The 19,462-nt window shown below is 36.1% G+C and overlaps 1 protein-coding gene across 3 annotated transcripts in view; it reads right to left on the minus strand.

The window, feature by feature from the left end:
* Positions 1 to 19,462, minus strand: part of LOC133532198 (transcription factor CP2-like protein 1) — a 68,598-nt gene that overhangs the window by 18,271 nt on the left and 30,865 nt on the right. For all 3 annotated transcript variants that reach the window (XM_061870748.1, XM_061870747.1, XM_061870749.1), the window contains 6 exons: positions 19,182 to 19,326; positions 16,873 to 16,974; positions 16,400 to 16,507; positions 15,701 to 15,835; positions 13,962 to 14,081; positions 7,810 to 7,880 (listed from right to left, as the gene is read on the minus strand). In XM_061870748.1, the coding sequence (XP_061726732.1) occupies positions 7,810 to 7,880; positions 13,962 to 14,081; positions 15,701 to 15,835; positions 16,400 to 16,507; positions 16,873 to 16,974; positions 19,182 to 19,326 (681 nt within the window). The remainder of the gene's footprint in view (positions 1 to 7,809; positions 7,881 to 13,961; positions 14,082 to 15,700; positions 15,836 to 16,399; positions 16,508 to 16,872; positions 16,975 to 19,181; positions 19,327 to 19,462) is intronic.

Genomic DNA, 19,462 nt, shown 5'->3' on the forward strand with positions numbered 1-19,462 from the left:
AGTGCCACACTTTGCCAAACAGTGTTAGCTTGGTCCGACTCTAGTAGATTTACGATTGCACTAGTGCAAATGCAAAGCAATCTATTCACTGAAAATATATTTTACTGGTTTGAATGATTGGTCGACTCGCTCGATGATCAAGAGCAACGACGCGGGCGCACGTAACCGGCGCGTACGCAGCTGAAACTGCTTTAAGTGCTTTATTTGGTAACGGACACGCATGTGACGTGACCGCTGCTCTCGATCGATTGCGGAAAATTGATGCGGGCTGTCATTGATGTCTATATTATGTGGACTTTTATGGACATGCGGTTTCCTTTCATGGACAATTTTACGTGTAGGTTCATTGTGTAATATGGATGAACTATATTTACAACCAAAACAGTGGAAAGACACTAAACAGTAAAAAGTCTACAGAACGCTAAAGTATAAATACGGTATTAGTATTAGTATTGTAGTATTTATCGATTTCGACCTATAGACGATAAGAAATTAAAATTCTAAATTGTTAATAACTCCAGCGGCAGCAGCATGGTTGCATGTTTATCACCTGTCACTATGCCTATCACTTTCGCACTTACGTACTTGTCAGAACGTGACAGGCATGGTGACTGGGGATAAAAAAACTACCGAGCTTAGCCCGTAAGACATTGAAATGACACTACGTGTGTAAAGTGACGTTTTAAAACCGATATTAACTGTTAATTGTGCGATAAAACCAGAATAAGCATCTAGTCTTAGAATTTGTATAAGATGATTTTGAAAAATAAATAATATTTCATTGATTCCATATTTGTAATTGTATTTTATAATTTTTGGTTATTTTTAAAGCATAGTTCATATAGAATTGGTACGCACTAGAAGATTGTTATTATTTTTAAGTAAATAAAATAAGAAAGTTATGAATGGTGAATTTTAAATAGTAATTTATTTAGCCTTCAAATATGTATAAATTTAAAAAAATCTCTGTTATGTAAATAATTACGAACTATTTTCATAATGGACCCCCGTCATTTTCTGCACAACACTTTTGTCGACACTCTTTAATATAAAGGTCCGACTTCATTGTAGTGTTGAGTTGCTCACTCGTGAGGCACCTCATTTGTACCACTCACTTTGTTAAATTGTCGCAGAACTTCACACCGCATAAATGTCATACATCACTCCTCAATTAATTTTACTCATTTACTCGCGCGCATCACACACAGCTCTTACCACTCAAACACTTCAAATTTAAAAAAAAACTCTCAGCCTTTCAAACTCACTCGCGTTCCTCACAACTCGCAAGAGTCGCGAGGCGCTCGGTGCTCGCCGACATTCAAATGAAGAAATGAGTCATTGACGTCATCGTATTCATCGCTCATACTATCAACTGCCCAACTACAAACCTTATTGCAAGGACAAAAAGTCCACCGAGAAATGCGTTGTGTTTGTACCATTCACTCGCCTCACTGTGACATCCTCTCAAAAATCCTTTCAAAATGAAACAATGAATTGGATTTACCGAAAGAGGGAGTGAGACAGACACGCGCCGTGCTTCAATAACACCTCATCGAAAATACGTTAAAAATGAAACACGAAAGAAAACAAGCGTAAGCGTCCGCAAGCTTACATACATATTACGCCATTTTGATCCTAGCATTGCTAAGTTACTTGTCAAAAGCGAAAAATCTAAGTCATCAAAGAACCTACCGAAGAAAGTTTTTTTTCTCTGTCGCACTTGTAATTTCATACGTAAGTGCGACAGCAAAGCAAAACTTCGTGGTTCGCGGTAGGCCTCCATATTTGTTAGCTATTATTGTACTAACGCGCATACCAGTATAACCTGACCTCAAGACTCATATTGCTGGTGTCATGTATAATCTGAATCAATTAGACTGGACAGTGAAATGGTTACTTGATAAGCGATTGAAATGCCAACCAAGTCTCACTGGGCATTTACGAAGCTTGCTTAAAAACAGTTATCGTTTAAGAGACCAAAATATTATTTAAATTATTGAAATATAATATAGTGGCGTACACAAAATATGATAATTTACATTAGTTTATTAATAAAAAAAGTAAATATAATTTGTATAGGTGAAATAAACATGTACATTTTAACGATTTGAATTTGTAATACTTTTTGTTAACGTGCTTCGTAAACTATTTCGATCATTTATGATTTTGACATATTTATAATACGAGAAACTCGAAAAAGTTGTTCGTATCTTTAGTTGTGTTTTATAAATAGTGATCAGTGACCATTCTTATAATTATGCCAAAATAACAATATATTAACATTGCTTTCGCGATAAAATATACCTGTGGGTCTTTCGTTGTGTCTTTTGCATACAAAAATCAAGTGTATATTACACGCCGGTGGCATTACCGCGCGAACGTTATTGAGGCTTTCGTTTGTTATCATATTACAATGATATTATTACTGATAAATTATGAGGTGGTAAGTTAGTAATTTCTATATAATAATGGTATAAAAAATATTGGATTTGTTCTCCTTAGTTTGTTAATTGTTTGTTTGGTAGTTTATGGTTAGTATTTATTTCAATATATGAATGTTAACTTAAAATGATATCAAGTAGCAAAAATTGATACTGAACAATCTAACAATAAAAATAATGAACTGCTAAATTAGAACAAGTTTCATAAAAGCATCAAATTAAGTTGCAATAGGATGTATGTACTTTAACTCCTTAGTTTGATTCTTAAATGTATGTCTTCTGTTGTTAAAGTTCTGTTTTAAACCTCCAGAATTGCACTCCAATTAAATATTTAAAAGGAAGTTTAGCAATGCCTAAATATGTATTTACATTAAATATGGTTTGCTGCCGTTGGAGTTGATGGAATAGTCGATGCTGCAAAACTGCTAGTACCTCTCCTCATTTGAAGTAAGACATTGTAACACCTCATTTTAGAGAATGAGGTACTCATACAAACTCATTTTAAATTGATGTCCTACCCATCACTACTTCATTGTTGACTATGTTATAAAACTTTTCGTCTTACAGCCGCAATTATAAATTCCTTGTCATATCATACTCGTATGTTTTTTTGAGAACTTGTCAAGTTTCACGAACTTATATTTTTCGGGTACATTACCTCTATTATTATTGGCCATATAAAACTTCGAACCGAGTAGTTGATTAAAATCGAGTTTTACATACGTCTTGTCGTCTAACAACAAGAAACCTTCGAATTTTGTCAATACTGGGTCGTACAATAGTCGAGCTAGTGTTTTAGCTTGTCGGATCTGTTTAACAGTCCGATTTGGCTGTTTCATTGCTCGATAGCTCTTATAGCCACCTCTGAGGTGGATCATCGTTATCTTTCTAGAAGTTTCTTTGATTTTTTGGGATACATCGTAATTAGACCGCCCTGAATTTTGTTTGAGCGACCTTGGGACTTTTTTCTTGTTATTTGTCCGAGACCGATTAGTTTGTATTTTCCGGTCGGCTGATAGAGTCTCCTTGTAACGTTTTATGACCCTACAAATACTAGCTTTTAGCATCTTAAGCGACTTTGTCCGGGATCGATAAGAATTTTCGAAGTATTGGTGCACGATCAATCTCCTGTTCTCAGTTTTCATGGTCGAAAACTTTAAAATGCATGAAGCTAGAAGAATTATATTTTCACCATGAATACTTTGAAGGTTGGTGAATTAACTGTAACTATCAATTTTTTTCCCGCCATGGAATATTTTTTTTAAACATTGCTAATTATGAGCCATTTCTATATGAACTAAGCTTTATTGCTTATAAAACTTTGACATGTAAAAGTGCTCTTGTGGCCTATTTGCTGGATAAATGTTTGATGTTTACCGGTTTTATGTCACATCACTATTTAATAAGCGCAAAAACACCCAACACATGATAGTACCCTTAGTTTTATGGAAACTATAAACAACGATTATAGCATCTAAATCCTGTTTAGTATATGCCACCACAATTATGGCGTTATTCATAAATGCATTACAAGCCTGTATTAGGTTGATATTCCATCTGTCCAATATCTTGGTCCAATGTATATTGTGTCTCACATTTTGCTTAATGAGAGAGTGAGATGCAATGCACATGGGCAAAGAAATTGGACAATTGGAATATCACCCTTAGGTATGAATTGTGTGTCTTTATCTGTCATTTTGACTTATGTATACAAATACTTTATGTATAGAAAAAGGGATAAAACAAGTAATTCAGGTTTATATTAAACAGACTCACTTAATTAGTAATGATTTTTTTTCTGACGTTTTTGTCAATCTTATTTGTAAATTTCGTAAAGTTTAAACTGCTAAAAATGGTAATTTTGTACTTCACATATCCTGTACTTTAACTTTAATAAACTACATTTTGTTATTATAAATTTGAAGTAATGTAAATGAAAGTTAGACGAAATCAATTTTCTCCAGAAACTACTTCAAAACAAGTGACAATTTCTCTGAATATCGACTTAATTTCAACGTAATTTTGAACTTAAACAATCTACAACATTTGCTGAAACTGTTCTTATACATCGTTTTATATAATTTATTATCATAATTTTTTTAAGAATTTTTATACACTGTCCCTTCTCGTCACATATTACCGGGGGCGGACGCTTGCGAGTCTTGCGACCTCATTATTAAAAGGCAAGTTAATTTAGATATTACGTAACAAAAGGTGTACAATTTCTACCTCTAGAAACTTGTAATTGGCTTACTGTTTTTATTCCGAACCCAATTTATTACTTTAGATGTAAGTATTCCTAAGAAGAAAAAAAAAATGTCAACCATTAAATCCATAATTTTAAATTTTTGCTCTAAAATCGTTACAGGGCTCTTAATACTTTTAATCACTCACCTTGTTTGTTCTCTAACACATTATTAACTGAACAGCTTAGGCAGTGCAATAATCCTAACTTCGTTCGACATACATACATAGGCATTCTAAGAAAATACCCATTGCACAATATATATGTATAAGTTCGAAATAATAAAATTCCAAGAAACACGAACTGAATATAGCTCAAAGGAATATAAACGTTATAAGTATGAAGACAAGACTCATATTACAGTGAACCGGGAATATAAGACACTGTTTATGTATCATGGGTTTGATATCTCATGATGATTGCAATTGTGCATCGCGTGCTGCACGATTTTTGTCCTATTTGTAGAAGTCCCGGTTTAATGATGGCAAGTGAGTGGCATGCATGGAATCTCTTAATAAAGTACAAATGTAGTAAATAGGTATTCGTGTGTGACGACGCCAAACAGACAAACGACAATCTCTAATTGATTTACGAAACATGTCTTGTAAATAAAAATATATCAAAGAAGTTCTTTCTTCTACTTTTTTCTAATCTCGGATCTCTACTATTTTTGTTACACTTTGTTTACTTTGAGGTGTGCAGTCCCATAAAGAGTATTCCATCTACGTATGTATATATACTTTATTGTACATAGAAATAAAAACACGAGAATCACAGTTACAGAATCATTTAAATACAACAAAGGCGAACTTATCCCTGTATGGGATATCTCCCAGTTAACCGTAACGCGTGTTGCTGATTTTTGGTTCATGATTCATGAGGGACAACAGGGAGAAGCGCTGGTGCCCTAGTGGTAAGAGCGTGTCACTTTCGATCCGGAGGTCGTGGATTCAAACCCCGGCTCATACCAATGAGTTTTGCGGGACTTATGTACGAAATATCATAGTCGCTTTTCGGTGAAGAAAACATAGTGAGGAAACCGGACTAATTCCAATAAGGCCTAGTTTACCCTCTGGGTTGAAAGGTCAGATGGCAGTCGCTTTTGTGAAAACTAGAGCCTACGCCAATTCAAGGGATTAGTCGCCAAGCCGACCCCAGGCTCCCATGAGCCGTGGCAAAAACGCCGGGACACCGCGAGAAAGAAGAAGATTCATGAAGGACAATCTAAATAGTCTAGACGGTGTAATCAAATTAGTATTTAGATTTCAGTGCTCCTTTCGCAACCAACCGTTCTGTCTAGCCAGAAAAACTGTCAGAATGACATACTAAAACGACTTCATATACTTTTAGGTTTTATTCTTCTAAGGAATCAATCATAAGTAACGTGACGGGAGTGTAAACGCCGCGCCGTCCGCGTGACACGGACAATTGTCACAATGTATTGGTCTAATTTTAGGGCGTCGCTGACACGGGACACATTGTTATTAATGAGGACAATAATGCTCATAATATGGCAAATCTGACATTGTGACACTGACATGCGCGATTGGGAATGACAAATGAGTCGTAAGTTTGTATTGTTGTAGCTTAAAAGGAGGTTCCAATCACTAACTTTAAGATGATTATTGTGAAAGTAAATTTTTTTTTTTTTTATGTTGTGACTTGCATAGATGAAACGCCTGTCAGGGGTACTTTGTGCAAACGCTTGGCTGGTGAATGCTGAAGGGTACCTGGGTACACGAACCCGGCATCCCGAGCTGCTGTTGCGATCCTCTCCATTTGCCAACGCAACAGTATCCTACTTCTACCCTATCCCTGTCTCCGTCCCTTTTATTATACTTTTCTCGTTATTTTTTTTTAAATTTAATTATAAAAAGAGAAGTTACTTAACTGTTGGCAAAAAACTTATTCTACCCTCCACCATTGCTAAGTAAGTTGTTGCTTACTTAATATATAGCTATATTTAAGTATAGTGCGAGTGCGATTTCTTACAAACAGTTGTAACAGCTTTAGATAGGCAGACTTTAGATAAACATTAATCTAACAATAATCATTAGTAGCAATTCCATTAGCCCGGAGTGGGGTCTCCGTCAGGAGTAGTAAGGAAAGTCGCAGACACCTGCACGAACTGGCGCCACACGTATCGACTTGTCGTTCCTGTGGGTTCAGCAAGTGAGTCCGAGACAGTGGTGCAGGTCTTGGATAACCCTGTACTTTCCTAAATGGTGTCCCGGGCGACGCGACGCATAAATGAAAAAAGTAAAGTCAAATACTGTAGGCAAGCATTCGCCAGGCATCCGTACCTGTAGAAAAATAAATAATCTCTCGAACCTTCATAACTTTGGCATATGTAGACGGTAGAAAACTCCGTAAAATAGTCCGATATGTAGTACAGTCAGCGTCAAATAGATAGTGACAGCGGAATATATTGCCAACACAACTTGTTACCATGGAAATAATGATGTGTTTCGATATATTTGGCCACTTTGCCCGTCACTCGCTCATCTGATGCTGACTATACTAGTTGTAGTACTATTTATCTCCTCCTTGACTGTAAGCGTTTAAATAAATATTATAAAAATCACGATGTCTCCGTAGTAGTCAAGAGGATACCTACCAGTTATGAAATATTGCTTACTGCTTAGCTATATATGTATATACTCGCAACGTTTGGCGTAATATTGCCTCATGACTAATAGAACCTAGACACTTACTCATGTTAGGATTTACAGAAACTAAACCTTTATTAGGAAAAAACAAAATTCAGTTTTAAAGTCGAAGCTCATAACTTATTTTTAAAATCGGGTGAAATCGGCTAAATGGATCATAAATAAGTAATAATTCATTGTATATTAAGGACGGTAAACGAGAATTTATGAACGCATGGAAATTGCTTTTTTTTATACTACATCGGTGGCAATCAAGCATACGGCCCGCCTGATGGTAAGCAGTCTCCGTAGCCTATGTACGCCTGCGACTCCAGAGGAGTTACATGCGCGTTGCCGAACTTAACGCGTACAGTTACTCATTTTGACATTTCATAAAGCGTTTACTCCGCTTACCCTAAGGTTCAATAAATAAATTATCCATAAAACAGCAATCTGTAATGTAGAAAAAACTTACCATAACTCGGGCGAATACGGGGGTGAAGAGGTGACCAGAGACGGGGGCGGCATCAGCGCGTCGTTTGACAGCTGTCAAGAAGGAACACCGTGTTATAAATCGCCCGTGATGTTGAAATAATTTTCATACGACCTTATTAATTTGAAAGGTTTCGATGGCTTTTAACAGATTTTTTTCTAACAAAAAACAGCGTGTTTAAAAAATATGTTGGGAAAAAACCGGTGACAAATTTTTGTGTCACATCACTAGCAAATGTCAAAAATCGAGCCGTTGTACCGCGGAATGTACGCACGCGACCGGCGGCGCGGCGAGCGGCAAATCGGTGCTATTCATACATACAATACCGGATTTAGAGGTCTGGAGGCCTCGGGCAATAAAGGAGTGGAGGCCCCCTGGCCCCGAATTATTTTCCAAATAAAATGGAAAATTTTCCGAAGTCTCTATTGTGGTGGCCCAGGGGCTGTAGCCCCGGTTGTCCTCCCCTAAATCCGGCCCTGCATACATCGCGCTCCACCTAACGGTTCATGTCCCGCTCGCTGTGGTGTAGTATGGATATAGTTATAGATGTAGTATGTAGCTGTGACATAAACGTGACATTTTATACGGGGAGTAGTAAACGGACCATTCCAAAGTGCGTCTGTGTTTCTCTTGACTATCCCTCTACCCCTCGCCTCGCTTCACCGCGGCCTTAAAGCAGTTAGGGCACTTCCAGTACAGAGAGGGGCATGTGGAGGCAGACACGAGAAAAAGGGCCCGATAAATTTTAATGTTAGGGAGTAATAAATAGATTGCATTAACAATCTAGTGCATCACATTTCTATAAAGTACGTACTGTATGTTATTTTATGATATATTTTTTTAATTACATATTAATTCAAATTGTATTTTTTTATTCAATGCATGTTAGTTATAAGATGTAATGTTTTGAAAAGATGAGTCCCGCCGAGTTTCTTGCCGGTCCATATTGGGATACCCTCCAACTATTATTATTTTTTTTATGGTAGAGGAGGCAAAAGAGCAGACGGATCACCTGATGGTAAGCGATTACCGCCGCCCATGGACACCTGCAACACCAAAGGGGTTGTAAGTGCGTTGCCGGCCTTTAAGATGGGAGTACGCTCTTTTCTTGAAGGTTTGTTTATTATGTAGCGGGACTTAAATCTTCTCGGGTCAGAGGTGTAGGGTTAGAGCCGGTGTAGCTTTATTTGACGTTCATAAGCGCATTGTAATATGCCTACTTGAAAAATAAACTTTTCATCTCTCCTAATCGGAAAGTTCACCTGTCATAGTCAGATAGCCGGATGGAAAATTGCATTTCCCACCCTAGGGTGGAAAGTATTTTTTTTTATTGGTACTTCGAGCAATGGCTAACAGCCATACATGCCATATTATTCAGTTAAAAGCTCTCATACATATTACCCAACTAGCAAAAATATGTCATATAAAGGTTTATAAGGAAAAAAAAGTTATCCTAATACAAGTCACATAAACGTTTATAAGAGTGGAATTGGGCCCATTTTATAAGTAAGTAAACCTTATGATTACCATATTGTAGCTTTATTATTTGCTATTTTTTCTTATACTAGACATGTAAAGGCTAGCAATAAGTATGATTCCCATATAACTGCCAATTTTAATTCCTTTATATGTTCAAAGTCCTTATAGTTGAATTTTATAAACCTTGCTTAAGTAGAATTAACTTATAATTGTTATATGAACTCCATTCGTAAGAAGCATGTTTTTATAACCGCTATGAAAGAATCGCTTTAAATGACTTAAAACTTAAAAACGTCGCAGCAATCCTACAACAAGAATAATTGCGCAAGTGTTTCTAATAAATGACATATTTTTTGATTCATCAACCATTTTGAAAAGGGTAAGTCTATTTCTATAATTCTAACTTTGATTCTGTCTCTTTAATATTTGAAACTAAGTGGCACCTCGTTTTAGTGAGGAAATGGGGTATGGTTTTCAATTCATTTTCAACGCCCCCATTAATTGACAATGTTTTGTGGTGAAAAAAAGTTTGAATCATTTTTCATTCCTTTGTTATTGCCTCAATAAGTCTTCAAGAAATTAACAAAACCTCTATAAGGTGTTTACAAGGGAAAAACGTTTAAAGTGGTTATGTTGCGAGCTAAGCGTTCTCCATCTTGATAAAATATAAAAAATATATTGGACTCGACATGTTGTCGACTTGCGAAATCCAACAAAACGGTATATGTTGCGGGGCCAGGTATCTATAATAAACTACCCGGCAACATAAAGAATATTGAAAATGACCTGATATTTTACAATCGATTAAAAAAATGGCTGACTACAAATGCCTTTTATGACATGTCAGAATATAATGATTTGAATTTTAATTTAATTTATTGGATGTATGAATTGTGTTGATTATTAATATTTTATATTGTTATATTTTATATTATTTAATTTGATAATTTTGACATGTCAGAATATTATAATAATAATTTTATTTAATTTATTGGATATTTGAATTGTTTTGATTATTTTTATACTGTTTTTATTTTACTGTAATTGAATTTGATTATTATTATTTATTATCTTAATTGTACTCTTAATTGACATAGACCTAATTATATATTGTATTACCTTTTGACTTGTAAAATTTGCAATTTTATCAATAAAGGAATATGAATATGAATATGATACATATTAGGGTTCAGTAATGACTAAATAAAACTCTTTTATCCTAGATCTGCCGAACGAACTACTATGGTTATTTTCATTGATCTGGACCGATTTCTAAGAAGAGAAGATTTATTTTTCGTTCATACTGCAAATTGGCTGTCATATTCCGAATTTTCACTAAAATGTTCCGAACTTTGAAAGCCGTCAACCGAACTCTCTAAGTTAATATTTTGTACGGAACCAATTGCACTTTCGGATGTATTGTCCTTGACAAAAGAAGTGTTGTTGACATAAGTAGAAGTCGTAGTTTTACTAATATCATTATTCATTTGGTCGTACATCCTTTTCACTTTCCTCTTGTAACTACCACTTTTTTTGAACTTTTTCCATTCTTCCAAATTCATCTTTTATAATTTTATGTAAGCAAACTTAATTCGTGTAATGGCTGTCTTTGTCATATAAACAAAAGTTTTATGACAATAATAAGGACTACACGCTTATAATTACTATATACCTGACTAACCAAGACTTGAACTCTTTTGAAAGTCATATAAATGACATGTATTCCATTGCTGTAAAGACGTTTACTTTCTGACCTCTATAAGATAGAATGCTTTATAACGATCCTGTGTATTTATTTTATAAGATAAAAAGCCTCCGTGATAGCCTTTATGTGTCTTTTAATAGTATTTGGCTAAAAGCCCGTATAATTAGCCATTATAAGGTAATTAATATTTTTAGTCTTATAGTGGCCATATAATTTGGTGTTATTGACGATTACCGAACCCAATTATAAAGGTTGTAACCTTATAAGTAAAGGTTTTATTGTAGTCATATAATTTAGGTTTGTAAACGTTTACCTGACCTTATTATAAAGTCTGAAGCCGTATTAGCTTAATCCTCTTGTAAAAAGCTTTTATACGGTATGTTGACATAAACGATGCCTTTAAATGACGTTTATAAGAGTTTTCGCCATATAAGCCTTTGGTTATAAGGTTATTTTGCTAGTTGGGTAGCTTCCGCATTTTCATACCAAGTACTTATTATCGCAACTAAATGTCGATTGCAAATTGCATTATTTAAAAAAAAATTACTTGTATTAAATATTTCAATGTATGAAATAAACATAAATATTTGTTAATAAATAAATTTAAATCACGAAGAAATTTAAAATATTATCATTACATTCATTCATTCATTCAGGTCCACTTTTTTAAGGCGCGTATACATTAAGACATTGGAGAATTTCTGTTTTGCCCTATGGTTGACTGGTAGAGAATGCCTTAAGGCATTAAGTCCGCCATTTGTACTTATTTTTATTGTGCAATAAAGTTTAAATAAATAAATAAATGAAGCCGTTTTAGACACATCCGAATTTAAGATCGGATTGTCTATGGTTTTAGATTATTTCTATCAAAATGTAAATGGCGTCAATTCCTGCAGTCATAACTCATAACCTACTTTACTTGTTTGTGTTTGACTTTCCTCATAGTCGAAATGAAAAGTAGAGTGTTTAACTCGGGTAAAAGTAACCATCTCACCCTCGAATTATTGGATAAAATGTCTTGGGTGATATGGTTCACTTTGACGAATTGATAACAAAATTAAACAACAAACACTTTATGACTATAGGGTACGCAGATGACTTAGTAATACTAATCAGCGGCCTAGTAATAAACACACTGTGCGATCTCACACAGACAGCACTGAAAATAGTAGAGAAATGGTGCAAGGAGAATGACCTATCGGTAAACCCAAAAAAGACCGACACAATTCTCTTCACACACAAACGAAAACTGGGTACATACGAACTGCCAACCCTTTTTGGCACAAGATTGACACTTTCAAAGGATGTAAAATACCTAGGCATAATCCTGGATGATAGACTGAACTGGAACAAACACCTGGACAATAAACTAAACAAAGCAACAGTAGCCTTTTGGCAATGCCGGAGGATGGTGGGCAAGAGATGGGGACTTGCTCCTCACATCATACTGTGGCTATACAAAATGGTAATAATGCCAATGATCAGCTACGGCGCGGTCGTATGGTGGCCCCGCACCCAGTTAACCACGGTAATAGACAAACTAAACAAAACACAAAGACTAGCATGTGTGGCTGCGACGGGCTGTATGCGAACTACTCCGACTGCGGCGCTAGAAATAATGCTAGGACTCCTACCATTACACATATACATACAAAAAGAAGCGGCTGCCACGGCTCTTCGGTTGAAAAAGCTAAACCTATGGACATCCTTCAGCTCATCGCACAAGAAGATCTATGAAAATATGATCTCAAAACTACCCATGCTGGAGGCGCCCATCGACAAAACACCAAAAACTATGATCTTCTGGAAAGAATACGCCATATCATTAACAGAAGATCCTAAAGAAGGACTAGACCAAACCAACCTAAGAATATTCACAGATGGCTCAAAAACATTTGAAGGGACCGGATGTGGTGTCTTCTCGGAGGACCTGAATATACACATCTCAAAACCCCTGGGAGAACATAACACGGTATTCCAAGCTGAATGTGTGGGAATAATAGAAGCTTGCAATGCTATAACAAGACGACAAGTGAAACACGAAAATATACTAATACTATCAGACAGTAAATCAGTACTACAAGCGCTATGCAGCGACAAACTTAATTCAGAACTCATACTCGAATGTCATCGAAGCCTCACGGAAGTGAGCAAAGAAGGCAACAAAGTAACAATTCAATGGATAAAGGGGCATAGTGGATCAAGAGGAAACGATGCAGCGGACGAACTGGCCAGGAGAGGCTCAGAAACGCCGGCATATGGACCCGAGCCCATCATACCCCTACCAATATCCTATATACACAACCAGCTAGACCTACATCACAGACAACTGCACAATAAATACTGGAAGGAAATGGACACATGCAGGCAGACCAAGGATTTTCTACCGGAACTGAACCTCAAACTCACCAAAATACTACTGAAAACACCTAGACATCAACTACGTAAAATAGTAGGATTAATTACGGGACATAACACACTTAACAAACACCTACACAATATGGGAAAAACAGACAGCCCCATGTGCAGAGCGTGCATGGAAGAAGAAGAAACAACAAAACATATTCTCCTAGACTGCAAACAGGTAGAAGTATACAGGAACAAATACCTAGGGACTCCGTGCACACTAGGAGAGGCATTTAGCAACCTGAAAACTTTGCTAGGCTTCGTGGAGGAGCTGGGGTGGTTAGAGTAGCGCTACCTCGTTTCACGCAAAATAGGCACAATGGTTGTCGATTTGCGGAAAATGCCCAGAAGCACTAACTAACTAACTAACTATGGTTCACTTTCCACCCTCTGTTAACAATCTAGTAATAATAATAATAATAATCTTTATTGTGCACAACGAAAACATGATTAAATACAGCAATTAACATAAAAAAACTAAGCAACAACAGGCGGTCTTATCGCTAAAAAACGATCTCTTCCAGACAACCTTCATGTTTATTACCGTGGTGAGCACAGTGGCCTCGCAGCCGGGCTGGTACTTGTCGAGGTCGGAGCGCGGGCGCCGCATCACCTTCTCGCGGTCTTGTTTGTGTTTGCGGTCAGCTCCCTTCAGTTTGAACACCTGTACACGAAACCATACATTTCAATTATTTAAACCAATTTAGTTTTTTACTATAGTTCTCGTGACCGTCTTAACTTAGAACGAAAAAAGCATTTCTTTTTGGGAATCAAAACAAAAATATTACTTTGCTAATCCGCGAAAATGCAACCTGCTAGTCAATCAGTATTGCTTGCTTATATGTAGTTTTAATCGTAATAGTATTCATTCGCGCAACGATGCATTTATACTAAAAGTTTAATCTGCAAATATTGAATACGTGAAATACGTCAAATTTTTGCATTTTGACTCGTTTTTATAAATGTGGACATCGCAGTAGGATGATAAAACTAGTCAATTAAGTGGATTTCTGCAAAATATCATTAGTTTTTGCAATATTTGAAAATAGTTTTTGAATAAAACGATAAAAAAACCCATTCCCGGTCATTTTCTTATTTCTTTAAAATATTCGAATTTAATTCGAATATCTCGTGAGAAAAAGTCGTATATTCGAATTCCTGAAAGTTTCGAATATTTGCAATCCTTACAATCAGTACTAACCCGTTATACTTACTTGTGTATTTTTACATGCAATTAATGTTCCCACCCTCCCACCGCAAAAATACATACGCAAATAAATATAACAACCCGCACCGAAAGTACAAAACTCGACACGTGTTTCGCCTCTACGAGGCATCCTCAGGAGATGCTGGAGATGTTGACGGTCTGATGCCCGGCAACTGAACTGAACATTAATTGCATGTAAAAATACTTAAGTAAGTATTACGGGTTAGCACTGATTGACTGGCACGTTATTTTTTTGCGGATTAGCAAAGTAATATTTTTTGTTTTAATTAGTATGGATTTCAGCAAAGTAACGCCTGATTCTAGTCATTAGTTTATTAAGCCTTTGTAAAGTAGAGGAAATATATTTCCTACCTGATTTTGAACTTTATTAATTGATAGGGTTCAATTTTGCATAATTCCTGACCCCCTTATGCCTTATAAAGGCTTAAATATAGAAGTGCTATCTAGTGAGTTCGTGAGAAGGATAAACAAATGTTAGCACCAGGTGGGTCAGCATTACATAGGAATATGCCTAAAATTATTTCAGGTAGGTCTCCACCTGCTCCGTTGAATGTTACAATAGGCTAGATTACAATCAATCGTTCAGGTTCGTTTTTAGAATCAAATGTCTATATGGGACCCATTGCATTAAAGCAATACAAAAGTCAGAAATGATAGTCAAAGTCCGACAGTCGTACTTCACTCACGAAACGCTCCCAACAAAACGATAAGCAAACGTGACGTCACGGTCACCAAGTATCTTGAAGTATGAAAAACATTAAAATTGCGATTTTGTCGGTGAAATATTGCGTTTATGCATATATTTGCTATACAACATTTTTTTGGATAAAATATAAGGAATCGAATGGTACCCTTACTTTATTCCTTTTTTGAAATAAAAAAATTCTTTAATTTTAAAACTTTCAGGTCCTATATTTTTTATAATTTCCATATATTATTTTAATAACCACATTATTGCGATAAATTGCTCATTTGCTATCTATTTTACTAGATTTTGTTATAAAATTCAACAGGTGTCATCTCATCATCCCTATAGTGACAGTTTACGATGATACCTTGATCTGGCACGCGGCGGCGTGCAGGCGCGCGTGGTCGTCGCTGGCGAGGTAGGTCTCCACCTGGATGCGGAACGGCACGCCCTTCTCGCCGCCATGCTTTTTCGCTGTGAACTCCGTGGAGATGCAGTTCACCTGTAGAGAGAAATAGCTGTGTAAAGACCTGTGCTGGGTATGTTCCCGTCGAATTATGTTTTATTTGACAAAGGAATAATATAAAAAAGGAGATAGAGTAGGAGTAATCATTGTTCCTCCCTAACGCGTGACAAATTTTCTTTCACCCTCTCTACATACTCTGTGCCTCAATAACTACTCGACGCAGTAGGCGAGCCGAGCGCACCCGAAAATGAATGTCCCGATCAACATTGATCCATGTCTACAGCTTGGCTTCCAACATCGCAAATCAAACTACCTTTTACATCTCGAGATTTAATGTGTTTTTAACCATAGAGACTATCATCTCTATTGTGTTGTAGTAAATATTTATTTTAAGATTATTATAATGTAATGTTTACCCTGTTGTATTTATAAATGTTGTTATGTATTTTTCATGTCAATATATGATGTTACTATAAATGTTGTATTGACTTGTAAAAGAGCCCTTGAGACCTACTTGCAGAATAAAATTTTTAATTTTTAATTTTGAAACGTATGACGCCGTAAAGCAAAACTTTAAAAACCGAATTGTGGTAAGGTGACCTTGATGTAGACTCCGACGTCCTTGGTGGGGTCCCAGTACACGTGCAGCGAGTTGAGGCACGCGGGCTGTTGGACTCGGGTCACGCCGTAAGACAGAGGGACGTCCAGCTGAAACAATAACAAAACTTAATATTACTTTTAAATGTTGAAGTGTCGCGAATATTTGGCGAAAAAGCCAAACTCCCGACAGCTTTACTGCCCAACCAAAATATGTCATAAACTAATCAGTTGTTTCTTAGATATAAGAAGCAGTCTCTATTTTTGTAGGACTGAACGTTTTTCATAACAAGTTCACCTTTTCTTATACTACGTCAAACAAACAAGCATACGGCCCGCCTAATGGTAAGCAGTCTTAATAGCTTATGTACGCCTGCAACTCCAGAGTACATGCACGTCGCCGACCGTGACACTCGGCACTCGTTGAGCTCCGGCAACGCTACTCCCGGCAGGACACAAGGACGACGTACTCCTACCTCGACGATGCGTTCTCCCGGCCGCTCGGCGTGCCACTGGGCTATCTGCTCGCGCTCCATGTATTGAAGGCGTCGCTCGTGGAAGCATATCTTGATCACGCTCTGTTAACAACAAAATTTAAATGTGCTTTTATATCCTCATGTTCACATGGAGACTAAAACATTGAAGGTAGGACCCATTCATTTTCGTATTGACTTTTAAAGAAGTCAAATACCATACCACGTACAGTCAGCATCAAAAGTAGCGGATCAAATAAGGTTTCAAAAGTATCTACCATTCTGTAACAGCTTAACAAAATGTGATGGTCCTATATGTAGAACAATTACTCAATACTCAATACTCAATACATTTATTGCACATAATGGTTAAATACAGGTGGTAATCTTAATTCTATGTTCTCACATTATGTACCCTGTTGGGCGCAGCAAATATGGAGAAAGGCACTATGTAATCTAATATTATTTTATATACATTAACTATATTTTTAAAACTTATCATTTAAAAAATCATTTAAGGAGTAATAATTTTTAGAAATCAGTAGCTCTTTTAGTTTTCTAATAAAGGTAGTCTCAGATTTTTCATCTTTCAAACTTTCTGGTAATGAATTATAAATTTTTATGGACATTACAAGAGGTCCAGCCGAGTGCAGCTTAAGCCGTGAGGATGGCAATTGTAATTTATTTTTGTACCGCATGTTACGATTTTTTACCGCGTTTTCCCGTTTGGTGTAAAATTCAGGGTATTTACGGACAAACTTACACATTTCCAAGATGTAGATGCATGGAAGTGTAAGTATTTTAAATTCTTGGAAATAAGGTGCGGCGCTATCGGGTAGTTCAATATTTGCCAGGATTCTGATGAGTTTCTTTTGCGCTATGAATAGGCTCGGTACGTCTGTGCTATTAGCCCAGAATATTATTCCATAGCTCAACCAGTTATATGCGTACGCGTAATAGGTCTGGAGTGCTGTTTTTAGGTCGGTGGTTTTTTTTATTTCTTTAAGATTAAGACGGTATAAGGTATACTTGTGAACGTAAATTTTAGAGATTTATTACTTTTGGCGCGTTGTTTCATCCGCTACTATTGATGCTGACTGTACGAATCAAGAATAGAATAGAATAGAATTTCTTTATTTGCCAGAATACGTATGGTACAAGATGATAACAGAAAAGGTTTTACATATAAGTGTCAGTATTCAGTCGAAGACACGACATGCAAAATTTAACATAAAATAAATCAGTATAGAAAAATTAAGAAAATAAAACAGTGGCTAAATTTTTCATAGTAAAATAATAATAATAGTAACATCCACTTGTAACAATTCGAAAATTAAATAATAGAATGTCCAAGAATAAATAAAACTTATAAAACTAACATCGATAAATTAAAATTTGATATTAAAAGTAAAATTGCAAAATGGATGTCGTATATAATTTATTTAAAAGTCATTGGGAGAATACATTAAAAATAAGATGTAAAGAAATATACATAAACTCTACTACTGAAAATTTTACTTTACTAATTTCTGCTCTAAAAATTCCCTAACACTGTAAAAGCAATTTTCAGACAGCCATTTTGTAATCTTATTACTAAATTGGTTACTATTAATTTGCTTTAGCTCATCAGGAAGACTGTTGAATATAACTATACACATATTGTATGCATTTTTGTGGTATACAGTAGAATGTGAAAATGAATGAGAATGAATGAAAGAGCGATCTTGCGATCTTTAATTCAAATTATTTACTTTTGATTTGATTTATTTATTTCATGATGCAAATTTGGTACAGTACCGATTTGTCGTAATCAACATTATAAAATTTATAAGTACGAGTATTTACAACATGTTTTTGTATTTGTATTTGCATTGTCAGACATTATAAATAACAATAAAAAAGTAAAAATAATCAATAAAACTCCTTATACATTAGCATATCAAGGATTTTTTCTCATTTTTGTCTACGTTCCTATAGTGAAAAGTATCTAGCATCTGATGATTCGAATATATGCCTACAAATGCAAAATTAATTCTCCTTAGTAATACCCCTTTTCTACCAGCATATTTTAGAACCTATATGCGGTACACAGTGAACCAAACCTGACTTACCTTCAATATTCCTCCCAACTTCTTCAGTTTAATCTCATAAGGCTGCCCCTGGTTGAGATACGTCAGTGTTCAAGCACCTATTGTATTATTATTTATTATTGGAATTCGTGGGCCTTTGAGTGCCACGTCGACCAGGCAGTGACCTATTGTGATAGCTGCCGTAACCTGAGAATGGTACACAGTGAACCAAGCCTGACTTACCTTCAATATCTTCCCCTTATAATGGGACAGGTCTCCCAACTTCTTTAGCTTGATTTCATAAGGTTGCCCCTGGTTGAGATACGTCAGTGTTTCTTCGTTTTGTTTAGTGGCGATGGATGTGGCTGCCGCAAGCACGTATTGGAACCTGAGGATTATATGATTAATGAGTATGGTACACAGTTAATCACTTCTCATTTCAGAGTTTACGGACAATGGTGAGCGCCACACGCCCCCGACCGCAGCGACCTATTTTATCGTTGTTTCCCAGTGTTTTGGACTGA

The sequence above is a fragment of the Cydia pomonella genome, chromosome 26, assembly GCF_033807575.1.
Source record: "Cydia pomonella isolate Wapato2018A chromosome 26, ilCydPomo1, whole genome shotgun sequence".
In the NCBI taxonomy this organism is placed as follows: Eukaryota; Metazoa; Arthropoda; class Insecta; order Lepidoptera; family Tortricidae; genus Cydia; species Cydia pomonella.